Below are 24535 nucleotides of genomic sequence, written 5' to 3'. Positions count from 1 at the left end.
AAGCATGGCAACTATAGGTCTATCTGATAAAGGCTGGTTCACGTTTTGTATGCCAGACATAAAATTAGTTTTATGGATGGGATTCGGTCCCAGTACAAGAATAGTGCAGGGTAACACATTGACTCCCATAGCAATGGAAGAATTAGTGATGGACTTGCGGCACTTCTTGACTTTGGACCTTTGCAGTGGGTCTGCGTGAGCAGCACGTGCCGTGTAGACGTGAGGTGAGCCTGGCCTTTGTGCCTGTTTAGACACGTTACACTCTCGCGGCCCAAGCTTGTCCGAATGAAGTTCCCAGGATATTGAAGAGACGCCTCCAAGGAGCCCTTAAACACAGTAGTGTTAGGATGACTTTTCCTTGTTTCCTCACCCATGATTTTCAGGCCAGAATAGCTGTTTTGAGTAGTTCTTTTGCCCTTAAGTGACACCACTTTACCTCTGGGAGCTGACTGCTTATTAGAAAAATCAGTAGTAAGCCTTGTTGCAGGTGAACCCCAACCGATAGGCAACCAGAAAAAGAGCACTTTCTAAAATTGTGCATGCTGCCATATGTGGAATATTTTCAGCAAAGACGTTTTCTCAGAGGAGCAGTTTAGACCCTTTGCCGTCTCTTCCTCCTCTCTCCCTTTTGTGAAGCTCCTGAGGAATACTGGAGCAGATTCTCTTGCTGGGCATCCTGGCTGCCCTGCCCACCTGCTCCCTATTTGCCAACAGCTATGTCTGTGCTGAATATTTCTTCCTTGCTCTTCCTTACACTCTGGTCATAAGTCAGGTTTCTAGGTTCATTCTCATTCAAAGCACAAAAGGAGTTAACTGAATAAGCAATATAAGGAGAAGTTCACTTGTGGGATAAATGTGTTTGGTCTGTTTCTTTGCCTTATAATACATCAAGTTTCTCCCTAGGTTTTAGCTTTTTTCCATTTTATCAAAAAGTCAGATTTCTCAAGTGATAGGTTTTCACTGTAATGATGATTAAACTTTAATTTGTGAGGAACTCCCCTGAAGTCATATATTTAAGTGCAAACAGATCGGTTTTTCTACCATGAGGGTTTTTATCTGGGATTCATGAATTCTCCTCTGAAACTGAACGAAAATTTTATGTTTGTGGTCCTCTGTGCATTTTTCTCAAGAGAATAGTCACAGCTTTCATCAGGCTATCAAAAGAAAAATGAAGAACCATTATTTAGGAGACGTAATAGTTTCCCTTTTGAATCAGAAAGATCATTCAGTCAATCATTTTTTGACATTTTACTTTCTACTCTGCTCTTCTCTGCATACCATTTTCTGCTAATTCATTATACCATGAGTTGAAAATTTAACAATTCCAAACAGTCTTTAAGTTATCCCTGAGAATAGTTAATATGTGCAGTTAATACCACTCTATAATATGTAATATATTTCAGTACTTTTGGAACCAGTGTTGCTACAGCTGTTGGAGTTGCTGCAGCTGTGGTATAGGTCACAGCTCTGTCTCAGATTCAATCCCTGGCCCAGGAACTTTCATATGCCTGGGGGGCAGCTGAAAAAGAAAAGAAAAACTTTTAATGCTTGGGAGATAAAGTAATCTAATGCTTATGATTTATTTCATATGAATTTAAGATTGACACTATAGCCAAAGAGGATATGCAGTTTTTAGTGTTGAATTAAGAAGCTTGTAGTTATTCATTATCCCTGATAACTGCTATTAGAGTCTTTTTTTCCATGGCTGTATTTTCCTCTAATTAAGACTAATTTTGGAAGACATCCAAATAATGGTACATTCCAACATGAAATTATCTCTTGGAGTTTTACCTTAAATGTGTGTAGAAATTGCTAGAGTTCTATTAGTAAGCTTATTGCTTCCAGTAGAAATCTGGTTGAACTGGCTTGTTCAGAATATAATTAGTTTTTCAGAAAATACCTGTTCCGATATGACAGTGTTGATACATTGAAAATTCCGAGATGGTTGCCACACACAAGTAATAGTCATTAAATTCCTGGAAAATCTCAATGGCCAAATTTAAATTTTTTTTTTTTTTTTTTTTTTTTTTTTGCTTTCGTTTGGCAGGGGTCAGGGAGGGCAGGGCTACACCTGCAGCATATGGAGGTTCCCAGGCTGGGGGTCTAATTGGAGCTACAGCTCCTGGCCTATGCCACAGCCATAGCAGCTCGGGATCCGAGCCGCATCTGTGACCTACACCACAGCTCATGGCAATGCTGGATCCTTAACCCACTGAGCGAGGCCAGGGATTGAACCTGAAACCTTGTGGTTCCCAGTCGGATTCGTTTCCACTGCACCACGACGGGAACTCCCGAATTTTAATTTTAATTATGACATTTTGATTTCTGAATCTATGTCATGGCTCTAATTTGACAAACAGGCAGTTCCTGTGATGAGCTTCTCAGGATGAGTGCAGAGTGTCAGGCAGTATGGCTGGATCAGGGGTGGTCTCATGGTTTTCTCTCTCTTCAGGGAAATTGGTCTCTAAAGAGATTTAAAATGGACCGCCAGGGTGTGACTCAGGTGCTGTCTCGCTTGTCCTATATATCCGCACTGGGCATGATGACAAGAATCTCTTCCCAGTTTGAGAAAACAAGAAAAGTGAGTGGTCCTCGATCCCTCCAGCCGTCCCAGTGGGGGATGCTCTGCCCTTCGGACACTCCTGAAGGAGAGGTAAGGTCCCTAAGGAGTCTTTGCTGTGTCAGAGGTCATGCCTATGTCAAGGTCATGCCTGTTGGTGATGTTCTGCCTCTGCTGCCATTGCCCCCGGGCCATGTCCTTTCTGGGATCAGCCCCTTAGCTGGCAGTGAATTGTCAATGCAGCCTGTCAGGACAACAGTATCATTCCCAAACCGGTACCTTCAGAAGCCTTTGATTTAGTATTGCACCTACATAGCAATATGGTCTAAATTTTCCTGCTTGTTTTAATTTATCTTGAGTCAAACCATGTAATGAAGAGGGGATAAGAACGTGAAGGAAAATCGAGAGCCCATCACCTTTGCCCACGAGGTGCTCTTTTTAAGCAACTCCTTATTTTCCTTTGTTGTACTTAGACATCATAGTCACAGTCGCGGCCAACTAGGAGCACACGGTCCAAGACCCAAAGTGGATTCTAAGTCACTTACCTAGGAAACACATTCAGTTCCCTAAACACTAAGCCAAGCAGTTTGAGTTGGTCACATTCATCGCACCCACTGCATCCCGTGTCGTGGCCCCTGTTCCTCTGTGTCAACCATTGTTGGTTTCACTTGGTGTTTTTTTTTTTTTGGTCTTTTTGCTATTTCTTGGTCTTGGGCTGCTCCCGCAGCATATGGAGATTCCCAGGCTAGGGGTCCAATCTGAGCTGTAGCCACCGGCCTACACCAGAGCCACAGCAATGCAGGATCCGAGCCGCGTCTGCAACCTACACCACAGCTCACGGCAACGCCGGATCGTTAACCCACTGAGCAAGGGCAGGGATCGAACCCGCAACCTCATGGTTCCTAGTCGGATTCGTTAACCACTGCGCCACGACGGGAACTCCGGTTTCACTTGGTTTTATTCATTCTAAAGTGTAAACTTCTGGAGGAAAGAACCCTGTTAGTTTCACCCTTGTACCCTAGGCTTCTAGTACAGAATCTCATTCAGAGTAGAGGCCCCATAAATGTAAGCTGAATTAATAAGTAAGTTAATTATGGCAAGTAAAAGATACATATTCCAAAGCATAGAAATGTGTTATGATTTGGGAGAGGTGAAAAATAGAGTCCATACAGAGTTATAATTTTTAGAAATTATCAGTCTTCTTTTAATTTATCTTAAGCCATATGGAAATATGCTAAAATTGTGCAGTTTGTTAAATTTGCCTAACTTATACATGTTGAGCTTTGGTACACTAAATTTCCTAGGGATTGAGTCAGCTAATCTCGGTAAAGTACATATTCTGTGCATCACTACAGCAGCTGGTTTTTAAGAATTGAACATATGGGAGTTCCCATCGTGGCTCAGCAGAAACGAGTCTGACTAGCATCCATGAGGACGCAGTTTCAATCCCATGCCTCACTCAGTGGGTTAAGGATCTGAGGCTGCCGTGAGCTATGGCGTAGGTTGCAGACACGGCTTGGATCCTGCATTCCTGTGGCAGCAGTGTAGGCCGGCAACTGTAGTTGCTATTCAACCCCTAGCCTGGGAACTTTCATATGCCTCGGGTGTGGCCCTAAAAAGACAAAAATAAAAAGAACTGAAGATGTAATCTTTATATGTTGCATATGTCTCAAGGTTTTTTTTTTTTTTTTATTTGCTGTATTATGGCCTTGTTTATATGTTTGCTGTAGATTTTGTTTCAGTTGTATAGGAATTTTACAATATTTTTAAAATTTCCTGTTTACTTGGAAATGACCTCAGACACACACAAAAATGTTGTAAAAATAATGCAAAGAATTTCCATGATCCTTCACCTAGATTCCCCAGATGTAACATCTTACACATTGTAGCACAGTTATCAGCCTCATGAAGTTAATGTTGATAGCAGTATTATAGTCTGTAGGCCTTATTCAAACTTTGCCAATTGCCCCACTAAATTTTTTTTTTGGGGGGGCGGATCCAGGATTACACATTGCTTAGCTGTTGAGTCTCCTCAGTTGCTTAATCTGGAACAGTTCTTTAATCTTTATTTGTCTTTTATGACCAAGAAGCTTTATATAGCCTACTGGCCATTTATTTTGTAGATTGTCATTTCAGACCAGAAGTTTGTTGTTTTTTATGTATTCACACTTATTAATGTTTGCCGTTACTTTCTTTATACAGTGTCATTTTAATGACCATGACGTTTGTTGCCAGGAGTAACAATTTAGATAATAAGTTTCTTTGGCGGGGGTGGGGGGAGAGGGGAGATGCTTATAATGCCATCATCATTTCTTAGTTCGTATAGTCCTGTGCCGAGCATTTCTGTGGTTAAATCTTCCTTTATATCCTTGCTTGTTACCTTAAGATAAATTCCTCTGGGTTAAAGGGTGTGTACATTCTTGAGGCTGTGTATGAATTGCCAGTGTCGGGAGTTCCCGTCATGGCGCAGTGGTTAACGAATCCGACTAGGAACCATGAGGTTGCGGGTTCGGTCCCTGCCCTTGCTCAGTGGGTTAACAATCCGGCGTTGCCGTGAGCTGTGGTGTAGGTTGCAGATGCGGCTCGGATCCCGCATTGCTGTGGCTCTGGTGTAGGCCAGTGGCTACAGCTCCGATTCGACCCCTAGCCTGGGAACCTCCATATGCCGCGGAGCGGCCCAAGAAATAGCAACAATAACAACAACAACAACAACAAAAAGACAAAAGACAAAATAAATAAATAAATAAATGAATTGCCAGTGTCCCCTCTGAGGTTGTACTGCTTTGCATTGTCACCAGCAGGTAGTGAGCTATGTTCATACACTCTACTTTGTGTTACTAATGTTCATTCTTGGACATGACTTTCTTTTGTTTTTCAGGCATGTGGTTTGGTTAAAAACTTGGCCCTCATGACGCACATCACAACTGATATGGAAGATGGACCCATTGTTAAATTAGCCAGTAACCTGGGGGTAGAAGATGTGAATTTATTATGTGGGGAAGAGCTCTCTTACCCAAATGTGTTTCTCGTCTTCCTCAATGGTGAGTAAGTTAGGGAGACATGTTGATGCGAAACAGTTCAAGGCCGGAGAGGGAGGGAATCAACCATTATCCATGGATATAAAGCACAGATATACATCAATTCCATAGTCACTTTCTCGACCACTAAGCTACTCCCTGAATATACTCAAATTCTGGACCCAGATTGACCTTAATTGAAATGTAGAAAAAATGGTAACAGAAACAGTTACTCCATTGGCTGGGTCATCTAGGTTCTGAGACAATAACAGCTGTCAGAGCTAAAGGCTGAGAGTGTAGAGACCATTTGCTTTTGACCCTTTGGCAGCTGCCAACATATCCATAGTGGAACAGGCTCAATGTGGTACCTTTAGATTGAGTTAAATATGGAGACACTGTGCAAGAATAATCAGATCAGCCCTTCTAGTGGGATGACTTGTATTCTGCCACTTGGTGACTGATTGTTAGGAGCCTCTGGGGAGAGAGGGTTCCTTTCCTTCAGCTCCTGCTCAGGTTGCTCTTCTCTCATACCACCCCCACCCCTTTGGAGCCAGCCAGAGATGCTGCAGCAGGTGCAGCTCGGTAGCCTGGGTACTGTCTGCTCATCCAGGCTGCGCTCCATGTGCTCATCCAGGCCTTAGCCCCACACTCCTTCCGCTTTCCCTCCCCACCCCCCGACCCCAGAAGGCCCTAACCATTTCCCACGTGGGCTGATGAGAAGGAAAATGGGGCTGTTCACATGCCTGCCTCATTCAGGGAATCCGAACACCGCGCTTTCACCCAGAACCGCTCTGAGTCCTCACACTAACCCTGGGGGCCAAAGCCCGTTTTCCTCGTTTCTCAGATGATGAGGGCAATGCAGGCGGTTTAATAATAGCGGTTACTAGGTGCTCGGTCCAGTTCCATGTGCCTTATGTGAGATCATTTAATCCCCACATTGACCCGTGGAAATGATGGGGGTCTGGACCCCGAGTTCCTGTCCCAGCGCTGTGCTGACAGACAAGGAGATGGAGGCCAAACTTAGCAGTGCTGCTCTGGCCAGCCTGTGGTAGGGCCGGCCCTGGCCTCCAGTCCCTTGGGCTGCCCTTGACCGTTCTACTCTGTTGCTCCCCCAGCCTTGTGGACTGGCTGCAGACTTGGTAACAGTATTTCCAAATGACTGCCCAGCACTGCTTATTATTTTTATTGAGTAGATATTTTAAATCCCATTAGATTTGTTTTTTCATTTCCATCTTGAATAGTCTTACTTCCTTCTGTTTAGGTAACATCCTGGGTGTCATTCGAGACCACAAGAAGCTGGTGAATACTTTTCGACTGATGCGCAGAGCAGGTTATATCAATGAATTTGTTTCCATCTCGACAAATCTGACAGATCGATGTGTCTATATTTCCTCTGATGGAGGAAGGCTTTGCAGGTAGATGTGGCTAGAAAGGGTTCTTAAGGTTTCTTTATGTTTACTTTTTTTTCTTTTTTCTTTCTTTATTTTTTTTTCCGGTCTTTTTGCCATTTCTTGGGCCACTCCCACAGCATACGGAGGTTCCCAGGCTAGGGGTCCACTTGGAGCTGTAGCCACCGGCCTATGCCAGAGCCACAGCAACTCGGGATCAAAGCTGAGTCTGCGACCTACACCACAGCTCACAGCAATGCTGGATCCTTAACCCACTGAGCAAGGCCAGGGATCGAACCCGCAACCTCATGGTTCCTAGTTGGATTCGTTAACCACTGAGCCATGACGGGAACTCCTATGTTTACTTTTGAAAGAAATAGATTTGTTTTTATTTTTGAAGCTGCTTTAACCTTTTTCATTGTTAAGATAAATTTAATTCACTTTTCAAACACCTCATGATTGTGCATACTGGGTACTGAGCACTCAGAGATTAATGGGAGTATGGCGTTCCACAGTTCCTGCTGAGGCGCAGCGGGAACGAATCCGACTAGGGACCATGAGGTTGCAGGTTCAATCCCCAACCTCACTCAGTGGGTTAAGGATCCTGCAATGCCTTGACCTGTGGTGTGTAGGTCACAGATATGGCTTGAATCTAGTGTTGCTGTGGCTGTGGTGTAGGCTGGTAGCTACAGCTCCAGTTTGACCCCTAGCCTGGGAACCTCCATATGCTGTGGATGTGGCCCTAAAAACAAAAAGGAAAAAAAAGATTAATGGCAGTCAGTCTCTGCCTTCAGAGAACTCAGTCTGCTGGGAAAGGCAGAAATAATTAGTAATAACAACCAACTACGTTAGCAAAAAAATGCAGGCCTTTATTTATTATCTTAATGGATGTGCTGTGTATAAGGATGTCACTACATGTAGCCCTGTAAGATTGGATTATTATTTTCCTTTAACAAATGAGATACTGGAGTTTAGTGAGACTGAGTAAATTACGCAAAGCCAGATAGCAGTGGAGTCTGTTTTTTACTTGAAAGTCCTTAGAATTCGTTCGATTCCAACAGTCCTGATTTTACACACTTTATTCTATTACTGTGAACTGAGCTTTAAAGGAGAAGTAGGGTTGTGTTGTTGATAACGGAGACAGGCTGAGGAATGGCAAGAATAAAAAACATGGAAGGATGAGGAGATAAACTAACAGTAGGCCCAGTAGAAAGGTAGGTGCCTTATATTCATTCAGCAAACATTTAGGACTGATTTTGTACTGGTGCTGTGTCAGAGGTGGAGGTGCCAGTATGACTGTGACCTGGTATCGAGTCCTTTGGGGTACGAGAGACCACAGCGGAGGATGTCTCCTTGTTCCGCAGCCTTCACTTGCTTCCCATGGTCATTCTCTGTGGACCTCAGGTAGTGTTAGGCACACGTCAGTGGGGCTAGTAGTGGTTAGAGTGGCAGGCAGAGCCGGGAGGGCGGACAGAGCTGGGACTGCATCGTTTCTCCTTCCACGTACCTCCCCCCACCCCCACCACCTTCCTCTGAGGATTGTCCTTCCCCATCGGCAGTCTTCTTGGGACGGCCAGTCTTGTGCCCTCTCCTGCACAGCCGAAGGTCAGGCATATGACCCATACCTGGCTAGTCAGACTCTTCAAAGATTTTGCAGCCCTAGTGGAAAACCTCAAGGGAAGAAGTGGTCGGAGCTGATTGGTTCTGACAGTGCTGCCTACGAGAAATTGCCAGTGTGCCTACCTTTCTGGATCCTTGGGACTCTTCCAGCTCCTTTTCTATCTGAGGCTGAGGGTTGCACTTTTTTCTCTGATTTTTACCCTTCTGGCAAATTCTTATCCTTTTGGTGCATTCCTTAAAAATATTTCTTCTTGGGAGTTCCCGTCGTGGCGCAGTGGTTAACGAATCCGACTAGGAACCATGAGGTTGCGGGTTCGGCCCCTGGCCTTGCTCAGTGGGTTAAGGATCCGGCGTTGCCGTGAGCTGTGGTGTAGGTTGCAGACGCGGCTCGGATCCCGCGTTGCTGTGGCTCTGGCATAGGCCGGTGGCTACATCTCCGATTCGACCCCTAGCCTGGGAACCTCCATATGCCGTGGGAGCGGCCCAAGAAATAGCAACAACAACAACAACAACAAAAAAAAGACAAAAGACAAAAAAAATATATATATTTTTTTCTTAATATTTTTTTTAGTAAGTTCCATCTTTGCTTAATTTAGCCAGAGTTGGTTTCTATTCTTTGCAACTAAAAGGCCCTACCTGATGCTACCTATGTTTGAGTCCTAATATCCCATCCCACTTACTGACTGGTTTGACTCTGAGTTTATTAAGTCTCTGGGCCTTGATTTCCTTGGCCATAAAAATGTAAATGGAGTTCCCACCGTGGGCCAGTGGGATCAGTGGTGTCTCTGGAGCACTGGGATGCAGGTTCAATCCCTGGCTCAGTACAGAGGCTTAAGGATCTGGGGTTGCTGCAGCTGTTGTGTTCCTCACAACTGTGGCTTGGATCTGATCCCTGGCCCAGGGACTCCATATGCCTCCAGACAGCCAAAAAAAAAATAATAATAATAATAAAAAAAAATAATAAAGGGGAAAAATGTAAGTAACAGTGCCTCCCTAGGATTGATATAAGTTGTTTTAAGTGCCTTACAGGCTTTCCGGCGAACCTTGGGTGCTTATTTATAGCTATTAACATGGTCCAGTTAACGATGAGGAAAACAATGACATTTTCCAGCTTACTGTTTTTTTAGGATTTTTCTCTTTCATTACATCCAGTATAATATGGCATAGCCTACAAGGAAACTAATTCTTTTTCAGAATTGATTTTATAACGACGTAATGTAGATCTGGCAGGAAGAATTAGTAGCATTTGCTGAGTAAAGTAAAAGGTAGCTGAGGTAGCTAAGTGTGATCCCTTCTTGCTTCTGCCCCTGCTGCGTCATCGCTCATGAGTCTCTTAACCTGCACTAAACTGCAGCCCCCAAATGAGGGAGATGGCAGGGTCCCTGCTTCCGCTGAGAAGCACAAGAAGCCGCCAGGGTTCCAAGGTAGTGTTGATTCCCATGAAAAGTTCACCCTGTTCATTTTTCAGCAGCTTGTGTCCTCTCTTTGTAATTGTGCAGCTCCTCTTCTTAACTTTTTAAAAGTGCTCATTAGTCCTCAAATAGTTATTTGGATGTGAGGGTGGAGTGTCTGCTGCTTGCTTGCTCCTCTCTGTGAGAGCCGCTTATCCAAATAGCAACAGCCCTTGACGTCTCGGTGCCGCATGCCATCCTTTGTGTCACTGTTTCCTTGTGGTGGCGAAGCCCTCAAAGACACATCACTCCTGACAGTTACAGGTTAATCTACCAGAACAGTTGTGCACCGAAGCTCTCTACCTTATGACCATTGCATCATTAAAAAATCACAAAGTTGGAGTTCCCTGGTAGCCTAGTGGTTAAAGACTTGGTGTTGTCACTGCTGTGGCTTGTGTTGAGTTCATGGCTCAGGAACTTCTGCAGGCTGCAGGCATGGCCAAATAAAAAAAGTTATTATTTTTTTTAATCACAAAATAAAAAAGCTTTATTTTCTGCAAACTCCTATCCACTCTTTTTGGTCATGTATAGCTTTAGGTAACCTGCTAGTATAGTCCAGTGATGTTTATCTTAAGTCAGATCACTCTAGACCGCTGATAGTCATCAGACCGTCACTAAAAAAATGCCATCGTTTTACTCAAGCAGCTCCCTGTCTGCTGATTTCATGGGTAGATCCATATTCCCAAGATGAGATCAGGAGACACTTTTGGTATGATGCTGTTACACAGTTTGTTTGTTTTTTTAAAGGTTTTGTTTCCTTTCTAGATTTTATTTTCATTTTGTATTGCCTTTCCATTCAAAGTCGAATATTTCCCAAGATACTTCCTGAGAAGTACTGTGTGTATACATGTACCCGTGTATACATGCACTGGTGTGTGTATGTGTATAAAAGAGAAAATAGGCCCCTATGCAGAAAATACCTGCTGTCCTCAAGCAATCCAGAAATAAATTTGCTTAGACCTACAGCTTCCTCATTTCACTATAGTAAACTTACTGATTTAATTCTCTTATTGTTTTTTTTTTTCTTTCCTATTCCAGACCCTACATAATTGTTAAGAAACAAAAGCCTGCTGTCACAAATAAGCATATGGAAGAGCTGGCTCAGGGATACAGGTAAATAGCCAAAAGCAAAACTTCTCGTTCTCTTGATGACTCATTTATATGATCTAAACAGAAGTAACACTATTTGATCTGCTCTTTTAAGAAAAACGGAATTCCTTTGTGACCAGTGGGTTAAGGATCCAGTGTTGTCTCTGCAGCAGCCCGGGTCGTTGCTGTGGCTTCAATCCCTGGTCCGGGAACTTCTACATGCCATGGGTGTGGGCCAAAAAAAAAAAAAAAAAAAGAAAGAAAAGTATATTTTCCTCCCAGCCACATATATCAACCTGTTAAAAATCTGTTTTTCTCTATGTGACTTGCTTGGACATTGTGAAATACTTACTAAAATCATGAGGATTACAGAGTCTTGGTGTAATTTAGCGCGCCAGTAAGTGTTTCTAGTAGGGGTATGTTGACTAGACACTGGGGGCCTCTCATTGTATAGTGTTTTTAAAGTCATAGACGGTATTTTTAGAAGCGGGACCAGATTGACAAGAATCACAGAGGTTTTACTGTTTGTTTCACTGATTTGTAGTTACTCCTTAATCAAGAATAGCATGTTTCAGGTATCCCAATGTATTGATTCTTGTTAGGAGAGAAAGATGCTCTGGGCCTAAATGAAAGCACATATTTTCCATGATTACATATAAAATACTGCAGTAAAATGTTTTTGTTTTTTTTTTAACAATGTTCATTTTACCAATATTTTCCTAGGAATTTTGAAGATTTCTTACATGAGAGTCTGGTTGAATACTTAGATGTGAATGAAGAAAATGATTGTAACATTGCACTCTATGAACATACAATTAATAAGTAAGTAACATCTGTGACAACCATAATGAAAAACTGTTCTTACTGTAGAAACTGTGTTCTTTAAAATTTCATCTTCATGGAGTTCCTGTCGTGGCGCAGTGGTTAACAAATCCGACTAGGAACCATGAGGTTTCGGGTTCAATCCCTGGCCTCGCTCAGTGGGTTAAGGATCTGGCATTGCCGTGAGCTGTGGTATAGGTTGCAGACACTGCTCGGATCCCGCGTTGCTGTGGCTGTGGTGTAGGTCGGCGCCTACAGCTCCGATTTGACCCCTAGCCTGGGAACCTCCATATGCCGAGGGCATGGCCCAAGAAATGGCAAAAAGACAAAAAAAAAAAAAATTTCATCTTCAGTTCTATTGTGTATTCTCTTGTAGGAACTGTTAGTAATATGTACTGTTTTATAATGAAGCATAACCCATCCTTTATCCCAAGAGTATCACAAAACTGCTAACAAATAATCTTTAGATTGAATTATCCTTCTTTTTCATTTCATACTTAGTGTATATTTCTTAAAAGGAATTGCATCTCTGATTTTAATGTTTGATTACTGCCAAAATTGAACTAATGAATTGGGCTGTGTAGTGCTGTATTTAGCTCTCCTAGGGATGATTTTGTCAGGGGATGTCTGAATTTCTGTTGTCCCTACCCTGTATGTGGTAAAGCTGTCTCTGAACTATGTGCAGTATAGACATGAAATGGGAACATGTTCCCAGTGTTTCTTCCAGCACAGTGATATTTTTAGAAACATCTGTGTCCCATTTGGAATACATTAGAGGACTGTATTTAACTTTCTGTCTGATGCATGTAGCTGATGTACCACTCACCTGAAATAAGAATTTTTGCAGTTTTATTGTTAAATGGTTAGGGAGTTTAATACCACCACCTGAGAACTATTTATGTCTTCAATCAAGAAAGTGCTTTTTGGAGTTCCGTCATGGCTCAGTGGTAACGAACCCGACTAGGATCCATGAGGACTGGGTTCAATCCCTGGCCTCGCTCAGTAGGTTAAGGTTCTAGCATTGCTGTGAACTGTGGTTGCAAACATGTCTTGGATCTGGAATTACTATGGCTGTGGCATAGGCCAGCAGCTGCAGCTCCGATTCGACCCCCACCCTGGGAACTTCCATATGCCGTGGGTGTGGTCCTAAAGAGACCCCCCCCCCCAAAAAAAAGTGCTTTCCCTGTTTTTGCTACCAGATGAAATATACCACTTTGTTTTATCTTATGATAATTTAGTAAATAATGCTTTTCAGTCAGAATATTTATTCCTTAAAGGTATGAATCTCTCAAAGTACTCTTTTTATGCTAGATTTCAAGATTGACAGAATGCAAAGAACTGTTATATATAGTAACCCCCACATAGCAATTCTGTCCTTGTTACTCAAGTCAGAACCCTCAGTTTCAGCCTTGACTCCTTTTCCCTCTATACCCACATCTAATCTCTCAAAACATCATGTGGACTTTCAAAATATGCCTGGCATCTGATCCCTTTCCACCACTTCCACCTACCACCCTACTGCACGCCACCGCCCTTGCTTGTCTGGATCTTTACGAAAGGCTCCTGACTATATCTGCACTTGTTCCCACAGAGTCTGTTCTTAATAGATCACAATGGTCTTGTCATTTCTCTTCTCAACACCTTCCTTCCCCCCACCCCAGCACCACCACCCACCAGTGGCTTTCCAGTTTCTGGTAGCATCTTTAGAATTTTCTATGCATGGTATCATGTCATCTGCAAAGAGTGATAGTTTTACTTCTTCCTTTCCAATTTGGATTCCTTTTATTTCTTTTTCTTCTCCAATTGCCATGACTAGGACTTCCAAAACTGTGTTGAATAAAAGTGGTGAGAGTGGACATCTTTGTCTTGTTCTTGATCTTGGAGGAGATACTTTTAGTTTTTCACTGTTGAGTTTGATGTTAACTGTGGGTCTGTCATATTATGGCCTTTATCCCACTGAGATAGGTTCCCTCTGTGCCCACTTTCCAGAGAGTTTTTATCGCAGATGGATAAAAACTTTTTCTGCATCTATTGAGGTGGTCATAGGGGTTTTATTCTTCAGTTTGTTAGTGTGGTCTGTCACACTGATTGATTTGCAGATATTGAAAAATCTTTGTATCCCTAGAATATATCCCACTTGATTATGGTATATGATCTGTTTAATGTAGTGGGGGATTCAATTGGCTGGTATTTTGTTGAGGATTTTTTTTTAAATCTGTGTTCATCAGTGATATTAGCCTGTAATTTTCTTTTTTTGTGGTATCTTTGTCTGGTTTTGGTATTAGGGTGATGGCCTCATAGAATGAGCTTGGGGGTGTTCCTTACTTTACAGTTTTTTGGAAGAGTTTCAGGATAGGTGTTAATGCTTCTAAATGTTTCATAGAATTCACCTGTGAAACCATCTGATCCTGGATATTTGTTTTTGTTGGAAGTTTTTAAATCAAAGTTTCAATTTCAGTACTTGAGATTGGTCTATTCATATTTTCTATTTCTTAGTTCAATCTTGGAAGATTATACCTCTCCCAACATGTGTCCATTTCTTCTTGGTTGTCCATTATATTGGCATATAGTTCCTTGTAGTAGTCTCTTATAATCCTTGTATTTCTGTGGCGTCATGTGTAACTTCTTTTTTAGTTTTAATTTTATTGATTTGAGCCTTCTCTCTTTATTTCTTGATAAGTCCGGCTATATGGTTTATCACTTTTGTTTATCTTTTCAAAGAACCAGGTTTTAGTGTCATCAGTCTTTTCTATTTTTTTTTTTTTAGTCTATTTCATTTATTTCTGCTCTGATCTTTATGATAATCTCTCCTTCTACTGACTTTGGGTTTAGTTTTTCTTTCTGAATTTGCTTTAGGTGTAAGATTAGGTTGTTTATTTGAGATTATTCTTGTTTGTGGAGATACAATTGTATTGCTTTCTTCTTAGAATTGCTTTTGCTGTGTCCCATAGGTTTTTGGATCATTTGCGTTTTCATTTCATTTGTAGGTATTTTTTTATTTCTTCAGTGATCTGTTGGTTGGTAGTAGCGTATTGTTTAGTCTCCATCACAAAAGTGCCTCACCTACTGGTTTGCTGTGCCTTCTTCTTTGTCTTTGGGTGTAGAATATCTTTTTTGCTACATTCCAGTGTGTTTTTGTTAATGGTTGTTCAGCAGTTAGTTATGATTTTGGTGTTTTTGTGAGAGGACATGAGCTCAAGTCCTTCTCCTCTGCCATCTTATCTCCTCTCCCCTTGTACTTCGTCTTAATTTGAACTAACTGTAAGGCCCTTATGCACAGTGAACAGGAAGTCTCCTATTTCCTGTTCAGGATAGAAACTTAGAGTGGTTATAATTTTGAATAATACTATTGCTTTCTCTTTTGTAAAATTCAGGTCCAGACTGGACTTTGAGAAATTACTGGATAATATATGATCTCATATGTGTTGTTGTCGTGGCAAAAGAAAATAACTTAAGGTCTTTACCCTTTTCATTTTCAGTTCATCCCAATCTTTATATGGGATAAAGCCGTTTTTGTTTGCATGAGGAATGTCAAATTGGCCAATATATAAACAAAACAGTACATTTTAAACAAAAATTTTTTTCTAGGTTATAAAATATCACTATAAGCTATTTCTCTTTTAAAAGTAAAAACAAAGAGAAGAAAACCTAAAGCCCTTTCCCTCTCTGCTGACAAGAGCCTAAAATGTTTGAGAGAATTGGGGTTCTGTGAGGTTGTGAGGTCACAACTATATTCTTCTAAGAACTTTTACCAAACTAAGGACGTAATATTTGTGCATTGAAAACAAATAGGTGGATAACTGGATAAGTGGGAGATCTTTGCCATGTACATTGCAACTAATTTTCCATGATGTGTTGAGCTGTCTTGGAAATCACTTCTCTTCAGAAGTACTATAAAGCCATTGAAATTGTTATTAAATTTAGGCTTTAGGAATACTTAAGGAAGGGAGAGAGAATCATTGGAGACACAGATCCTGGATGTGAGATCTGTTATTTTCAGCAAAACCTAAAATCAGTCTGGCTGCCCTTTGCCATTCAGATATCTGAGTTGCTTTATCACTTTATCATTTAGCCAAACCTAAGTTTTCTATGAAAATATAAAAGTAACCAGGATTCTAACATCTCCTAGGTAAAGTCTTTGTGCCCAGTAAGTACAGCTGAGCTGTCTAGTAAAAATATAATGCAAGTCACCTATATAACTTTTAAGTTTTCTAGTAGCCACATTAAAGAAGTAAAAAGATGAAATTAATTTTAATAATTTTATTTCGCCCAGCATAATTAAATGATTATCATGTCAGCATGTAACTGATACAAACATATTGAGATGTTTTACATTTTTTTCCTACTAAGTCTTCAAAATCTGGTGTGCACTTACACCACATTTCAATTTGGATGCTTAATTTTCATTGCAAAAACGTGATCTGATTTAATAACATTTACAATTGAAAAAGTAGATTAAGAAATGTAAGTGGTTGCCAACATAACTAAAATTTTTAAATAACTGAATTGAATTATTTCAATTTAAATTTGAGCTTTAATGTTATATTATAAATTGTATATTTAAGCTAATATTGTAAGACAATTAAAATTAAGTAAAATTAAATAGTCAGTATCTTACCCATACTAGTTTAACTTTTCAAGTCCTTAATAGTCATGTTTAGCTCGTACTGGTCCCCCTAGGTCTATAGTAACTACTCTTAAAATGGATATATTCCTCTCTCTAAAAGGATGATACAGCTTTCTTATTCATATAAGTTGGAGAAGTAAGGAAAAGCAGGAATCCATGTGGACGTTTTTTTTCTTTTTTGGCTGCCCCATGGCATATGGAGTTCTTGGGCCAGGGATTAGATCCAAACTGCAGTTTTGACCTGTCCCACAGCTGCAGCAATGCTGAATCCTTTAACCCACTGTTCCTGGGCCAGGGATTGAACCTGTGTTCTGGCACTGCTGAGACACCTCTAATCCTCTTGCACCACAGCAGGAACTCCTCCATGTGCATATTTTTGATACCACATTTCTATGTACTTAATATAGTAGTTTATTTTAAAATGTTAATTAATAGTAGTAGTAGTAGGTAATACTGCTATTTTTTTGTATAGGCATTCCATGTTATCTCCCTTGTCTTATAATTCCATGATTAATAAAAGTTTCACTTTCGATTTCACTGAAAGAAATATGCTTTCTTATATTTTATTGAAGTATGATTTTCTTCTGTCAGTTTTACTAGCATTTTATTATTACTGAGGTTTTTATTATGTAAATTTATTATACATTTTATGTATAAATTTATATATATATATATAAACTTTTTATTTATACTCTGTAAGAGTTTTTTTTTTTTTTAGTACTTGGTGCCTAAGATATCTGATTCTTAATTAACTTGATAGAGATACCACCCACTTGGAGATTGAACCCTTCACTCTTCTTGGCGTTTGTGCTGGCCTGATCCCATACCCTCATCATAACCAGTCCCCGAGAAACACATATCAGTGTGCCATGGGGAAACAAGCCATGGGTAAGATTTTCTTCTTGAAGTTCATTCTAAGTACTTTGATAAATACTTATGCTGTTTTTTTTTTTTTTTTTTTTTTTGTCTTTTTTGTCTTTTTGTTGTTGTTGTTGCTATTTCTTGGGCCGCTCCCGCGGCATATGGAGGTTCCCAGGCTAGGGGTCTAATCGGAGCTGTAGCCACTGGCCTACGCCAGAGCCACAGCAACTCGGGATCCGAGCCGCGTCTGCAACCTACACCACAGCTCACGGCAACGCCGGATTGTTAACCCACTGAGCAAGGGCAGGGATCGAACCCGCAACCTCATGGTTCCTAGTCGGATTCGTTAACCACTGCGCCATGACGGGAACTCCTATGCTGTATTTTTAATTCACTAGTATCGCGGGTTTGGCCAAGTTGGGTATTACTAATATCTGAGTGTTAACCAGACTCTGCCTGTGGAATTCTGCAGTGCTGATAGTTGTCCTTGTCATGTCTAAAGCTTAAACAAAAATGGAGAAATCCTCTCTGAGCGAGTCACAGAGTTATGAGGGGGTAAATATAAAGAGAAAAGCCCTATGTAAACATGTGTTCTTAACCAGAAGGATTGAAGAAAGAACAGAAAATCTCAAGGCTAAGGGGTGAGAATCAAAGGCGGTAGAGATAAAGATGCACAGTGTATGGTAGAATGTACCTAGGGAGTTTCTGTTGTGGCTCAGCAGAAGCATATCTGACTAGCATCCATGAGGAGGCAGGTTCCATCCCTGGCCTTACTCAGTGGGTTGAGGATCCAGCATTGCCATGAGCTGTGGTGTAGATCGCAGACTCAGCTCAGATCCTACATTGCTGTGGCTGTGGTGTAGGCTGGCAGCTACAGCTCCCATTCGACCCCTGGTATGGGAACCTGCATGTGCCGCGGCTGCAACCCCCAAAAGACAAAAGACAAAAGACAAAAAAAAAAAAAAAGAATGTACTTAATAAGGATGACAATCACTGGGCCCATTATAACCATGCAATTGCTGCTATAGCTCCTGAACATTCAATTTGGGCCACACCAATTTCAAATTCATTTTCCTTTCTCTTCTTCTTCCCTTTCATTCATTCATCTATTAGTTTATTCATCCATCATCTGTAGCATCTATTTATTTTTAACAGTAGACCAGCCAGTGGGGCTGGAACCTAAAAACAGAGAGATGAGACAGTGCCCTGTCCTCAGTGAGTTCACAATCTAGGAGGAGTGACTAACAAATAAAACAATTCAGTTAATCTGATAAATGCTATAATAGACTGATAACCAGAATCTAAAGGAGTAAGAGCAGAAAGAACAGCAGAGTTAGAGAGTAGGTTGTTTCTGAAGAAAAGAACTGAACTGAGTCTTCAGAGGCACCGAGTCCCTTTCACAGGTGTGAGGATATAAGCAAGCAGTGAGTGGGGAAGTCTCGGTGCTTTGGTACGGGTGTTTTGTGTAATGTATGCTGTGGTACGGGCGTAGAGGCATGCTGGAAAGCTGCCTCGTATTAAGGAGTTTCAATTTTGTCTTGAAGGGGATTCAGAGAGGATACCAGTTTAAAAAAAAAAAAAAAACAAAACCTGTTATGTTTGTAAACTTTTTTTTGAAATGTTTTTGAAACTCATGTAAATCCTAAAAAGTTTAATACATTTTACTTTCATATATATCTATGACATCACTATGACTCGTCACCTCTTTTTTAAAGTATGGTACAAGGAAGATTATAAAGATACTATAAAAGGTTTTTGCATTGCTTTTGGGTAACAACCAGAATGCAGGTAGCTTCTCAGTCACTAACAGTTATGTGGCTGCAATTGACCACGCAAAGCTTGACAATTTAAAAATTCCGTTCCTCCTTATGGATGGAGTATGTATTTCTTTTTAAGTTTTTGTATCGCCCTTTGGTTGGCTAAGAAGAAATGAGGAGCATGTTGTCCCGCTCCCATTTACCTGAATGATGTAATGCCTGGACAGTTCAGAATAATTCCCAGTGGGAAAATCTAAACAGCGGCTCATCAATTTAGCCTTTCCCATTCATCCTCAGCAGCAGTGTAGGCTGATTTCCCGCTTGTGCTTCTGACTTGCTAACAAGTTGAAATATACAGTACTGAATCCTGTGTGTCATGAAAGGGCTATCACTTCTATTGGGTTTACCAAACCATTTTGTTTCATGATGTGAATCCTGGCTGAAACAATACACCTTTTGTGTAGAACCTTCAGTAGAATTAACGGAAGACTAATCACTTCATCGCTAATGCCACTCTTTAGTGTGTTTGAAGATTGAAAGGGCTGCATCTATCTCCACTTGGCAAAATCTCTTTTCCTTTTTGTAAAAAAGAAGAAACTGGAAGGAAAGAAATAATATTTTTATTTTTGTAACTCCCCTCCCTACCCCCGCCAAAAAAAAAAAAAAAAAAGAAAAAGAAAAAAGCCTTTATTTTGTAGCCATGAGTATCTGAAACGTTCAGCTAGTTACCACACACAGTTAAGCAGGATCAGTGTGTACAGAAAGCCAATTCAGTGTCTGTAGAGTTCTTTTGTAGTTTTCTGTGTGAAGGTTTTTTTTCCTCGTTTTGTTTTGAGTGTCATTTGCAATTCATTGTCTGTGTTTTCTGAGGTTGGTGTATTCAGCTGCTCTGACCCTGGGTCCTGCACATTTAGCTCCTTGGATACAATCCTCTGACGTTACTGCTGACGCTAGGAAGACAAAAGCCACTGAATATCTTAAGTAAAAAAAAAAAAAAAAAAAAAGCCTTTGTTACTGTTTGTTATTATAAAACACCTGACAGGAAAGAAAAGCTGTGAGATAAAAGTACATTTAAAGTTGGCACATAAGATGGCCACATTTCTCTTCGGACACTGAAATAGCTGCAGAAGTATTGAGCGAGGACTATAGGAAAACTTGCAGAAGGACAGAGGCTGGCAGACGGAGAGACCCAGCAGTTTGAGTTGGACTTCTCTGTCATTATAATCTTGACAGCTAATAACTAGACGTCACATCATCCCATTTTTAAATAGTAGCCATTGCTGAAGACTGTGTACATCTCAGAGACTCTGTGTGGATTTTTTAATGTTTTAGTTGCTGTTTGTTTGTTAATCTATGTGGAAAGTGAAAGACACTATCCCAGAATTAAATTTGCCACATGGTCTAACCAACCTGGAAGTTCCCTATATACCTTTTCCAACCAACCCCTCCCGTTCAAGAGTGAAAAAGTAAGAAACCCATTTTCTTTCACTACGAAGGAGACCAAGACAGCACAGACCACCGAGACCGAGAGCCTTACCTTGTGTGTAAAGGAGCACTGACTTTAATCCAGCATGAAGCACCAGCAGAGGGGGTTTCTTCAACCTAAGGCTCTTTAGGTTGTTCGTAGAGTTCAAGTTTCGACCCCATGTCCTACTGTACTACGGAGAAACACCCCCCTTCCCTGGATACGGCTCTGTTTGTTGTGACATGGTTCAGAGCAAGAAGTCAGGTAGATACATGCGGAAGTGGCAAGGTCCCCAGGTCGCTCGGTGCTGCAAGTGTGATGGGTACATTGTATTCTCTCTCCCTGGCACCAGACGCCAAGTTCACATGAGTCACGCTTTCCTGTCCTGCCCACTTTATTAGTTGGCAACCCTCTAGTGGAACACTTTCTCCTGTTTAAAAGGATCTTTTAGTCACTATCAGCTCAGTTAATGAATATGCATCACATACCTCCTCTAGCCCCTGCTGCTTCTCACCACCCCTTCCTCCTTCAACTCCAAATTGCTGTTTTTTTTGTTTTTTTGCTTTTTGTTTTTTTTTTAAGTCAGGAGCTAATGTAGCTTCTGTTTTGGTTTTTGTGTTCAGTAGAGTCTGTTCCCAAATGGGTAGTTCCTTCTCTTATTTCCCCCACTTTGCACAGTAGGATGGGATGTACTAGAAATAGGCTGGGGAATTTTGAAACATTCCAAACACGTAGTATACAAAGATCCTCATAAAATATTGTTTCATTCTACATCTCCTCCTCCACTTTCTGATTGAAATTTTTTTAGAATATTTATTTTTTTTATCCATTTGGGAATGCAAAATAGAAATATGTCTTGACCAAATTATCCCTGGCAATTTTTTTTTAGAATTTTTTATTGGTTAAAAAAAATAAACTCATTGTAGCTGTTTTAGATACATAGTTATGTGACAGTTCCTGAGACCAGAATGTTAATAATAAGCCCTTGTGGAAGTAAAACTTAAGCTCAGTATGTAGGGTTAGAGTGGAGGTAGAGTGTGTGGTATTGCAGGATGATGGATAAGTATTTTAATTACTCATATTGTTTGTATGAGTCATAATGAATGTTGCCAATACCCAGCTGATTTATGTACCTTTTTCTTTCAATGACAATAATAATTTTGTCAGATATAATACATACCTTTTTTGTTCCTGATGAAGTGAATTCCAGTTTGGTTGAGTAACTTATAAGAGGTTATATTATGTCTTCTACACAATGATAAATACATAGAAAACTTATAAAACTGAAGCTAACTTCTCTCCTCACTTTTTCTGATTACCTATGGATCATGATAAAGGTACCTTTCCTGCTAGACTGTAGATTATAAACTCCTTGAGGGCAGGGACTATGTCTGTGTTATTTGCTGCTGTATCCCTTGGGCCTGAGCCTAGCACCAGTTTCGTAGGTACTTACCAAATGTTTCGGCAACAAATAAGTGAGTCTCTGAGCACATTAAAGTTGTTAAGAAATCAGATGCAGATTTTGGAAAAGAATCTTTGAAGTGAAGACCCAAATTGGAAGGCTCACACAGCCTGATATTTAGACTTACCATGAAGTCACAGTCATGAAGACAGTATGGTGTCGACATGAGGGTAGACATAGAGCAATGGAACAGAATCCAGAAATAGACCCACATATTCATGGGCAACTGATTTTTTTTTATTTTCCCACTGTACAGCAAGGGGATCAAGTTATCCTTACATGTATACATTACAATTACATTTTTTCACTCAGTATGAGATTCTCTAGTTCCATCCATGTTGCTGCAAATGGCATTATGTCATTCTTTTTTATGGCTGAGTAGTATTCCATTGTGTATATATACCACATCTTCTAAATCAAATCATCTGTCGATGGACATTTGGGTTGTTTCCATGTCCTGGCTATTGTGAATAGTGCTGCAATGAACATGCGGGTGCAGGTGTCTCTTTTAAGTAGAGTTTTGTCCGGATAGATGCCCAAGAGTGGGAGGCAACTGATTTTTGATAAATGTATCAGGGCAATTCCGAGGAAAGGAAAATCTTTTGAGCAAAATAAAACATCTGAGTATCCGTACAGAAAAAAATGAACATCAGCTTCTACCTGATACCATAGCAAAAGTTAATACAAAATTAAGCACAACCCTGAGTGGAATGTTGCAGGACTTGCATACAGAGATGGGACACCAAGGCTTATTGCCAGGAAGCAGCGTTTATTCCTGCCGGCACTGGCTCAGTGGATTCATATCCAAAGGCACAGTGGGGTGTAGCCTCATATACCCTCCTTTAGTTCCCCTTTGCTTTTGAGTCCCTTTGTCTTCCTTATAGGGTAACATACATTTGATTGGGTGGTCAATGTTACAGAATTACACATGCACACATAGATGCTGATTATACCACATTGTTCTGGGAGGGCCCTTACTACAGTAAGAGGTGAAACTATAAAACTTACAGAAAGAAACTTAAGCAAAAATCTTCATGACCTCAAATGACCTCAGATTTCTTAGAACACAAAAAAAGCACAAACTCTAAAAAAAGAAAAAAGAAATTGGACTTCCCAAAACTAAACTTTTTCTCTTTGAAAGACACTGTTAAGAATATGAGAGACACCATTAAGCCACAATATGGGAGAAAGTATTTGCAATACATATATCTGATAGAGGATTTGTATCCAGTAAATGTATGTATATACACAAAGGACTCTTTGATAATTAGACAACTCATTTTTTTAAAAATTTTTTTATTTTTATTTTTTGTCTTTTTGCCATTTCTTAGGCCGCTCCCACGGCAAATGGAGGTTCCCAGGCTAGGGGTCTAATTGGAGCTATAGCTGCTGGCCTACGCCAGAGCCACAGCAACGTGGATCCGAGCTGCATCTGCAACCTACATCACAGCTCACGGCAACGCTGAATCCTTAACCACTGAGCCAGGCCAGGGATCGAACCCTCAACCTCATGGTTCCTATTGGGATTCGTTAACCACTGAGCCACCATGGGAACTCTCTAGACAACTCATTTAAAAGCTGGAGTTCCCATTGTGGCTCATGGTTAACGAATCCAACTAGGAACCATGAGGTTGCGGGTTCGATCCCTGGCCTGGCTCAGTGGGTTAAGGATCCAGCATTGCAGTGAGCTGTGGTGTAGGTCGAAGATGTGGCTCAGATCCCGTGTTGCTGTGGCTGTGGCTGTGGTGTAGGCCTGCAGCTGCAGCTCCAATTAGACCCCCAGCCTGGAAACTTCCGTATATGCCATGGGAGCTGCCCTAGAAAAGACAGACTAAGTAAGTAAGTACGTAAATAAATAAATAAATAAATAAGTAAATAAATAAAAGGTGGGGAAAACCCAGACACCTCACAAAGAGTAATAGGAATAGCCAATAAGCTCATGAAAATGTGTTCAACATCATTAGTCATCAGGTGAATGTGAACTAAAACTGTGAGCTAGGACCACACACTCATTAGAAAGACCAAAGTGAAAAAAACTGACATAGTAAGTGCTGGTGAGAATATGGAGCAACCAGAATGCTCATACACTGCTGATGAGAATGAGAATGTAAAATGGTGAAAATCGCTTTGGAAAATTCTTAAGTAGTTTCTTAAAGTTAACCATGCCCTCAGTACCCCACCCAGAAATTTTTCTGCTGTGTATCTATCCAAGAGAAATGAACACTCAGATTTGTGCATGACAGTCACAGCAACTTTATTCACTGTAGCCCCAAACTGGAAACATCCCACATATCCAGCAGGTGGGTGGATAAACAGAATGTATAGTCTTAGGATGGAATACCTCTCAGCAGTTAAAAAACATGAACTGTGCTACACACAACCACATGGAAGAGTCTCAGAATCACGCTAAATGAAA

The 24535-nt window shown here is 40.8% G+C and overlaps 1 protein-coding gene and 1 long non-coding RNA gene across 6 annotated transcripts in view; one reads left to right on the top strand and one right to left on the bottom strand.

Annotated features, from left to right (window-relative positions):
• Positions 1-24535, top strand: part of POLR3B (RNA polymerase III subunit B) — a 122212-nt gene that overhangs the window by 51927 nt on the left and 45750 nt on the right. For 4 of the 5 annotated variants that reach the window (XR_014803094.1, XM_084955464.1, XM_021091574.2 and 1 more), the window contains 6 exons: positions 2453-2653; positions 5439-5601; positions 6839-6992; positions 11075-11149; positions 11849-11947; positions 17335-17462. Coding sequence is in view for 3 of the 5 variants with exons in the window: in XM_084955464.1 (XP_084811590.1) it covers positions 2453-2653; positions 5439-5601; positions 6839-6992; positions 11075-11149; positions 11849-11947; positions 17335-17462 (820 nt within the window). In the remaining 2 variants the exon portion in view is untranslated. Of the gene's footprint in view, positions 1-2452; positions 2654-5438; positions 5602-6838; positions 7093-9037; positions 9542-11074; positions 11150-11848; positions 11948-17334; positions 17463-24535 lie in introns of those variants that run through there. The other variant, XR_014803095.1, reaches the window with a different exon arrangement.
• Positions 19797-20996, bottom strand: LOC146403160 (uncharacterized). The gene is made up of 2 exons (XR_014803125.1): positions 20730-20996; positions 19797-20168 (listed from the first exon to the last, which is right to left on the bottom strand). It is a non-coding gene; the product is annotated as an uncharacterized LOC146403160 (long non-coding RNA).

The sequence above is a fragment of the Sus scrofa genome, chromosome 5 (genome assembly GCF_054392235.1).
Source record: "Sus scrofa isolate SSC_HxYL_T2T_F1_AM1 chromosome 5, Sscrofa_HxYL_maternal_Yorkshire_Landrace_v2.0, whole genome shotgun sequence".
Lineage (NCBI taxonomy): Eukaryota > Metazoa > Chordata > Mammalia > Artiodactyla > Suidae > Sus > Sus scrofa.
Note: the sequence above shows the minus strand (reverse complement) of the source record. Positions and strands in the feature narration are given on the sequence as shown.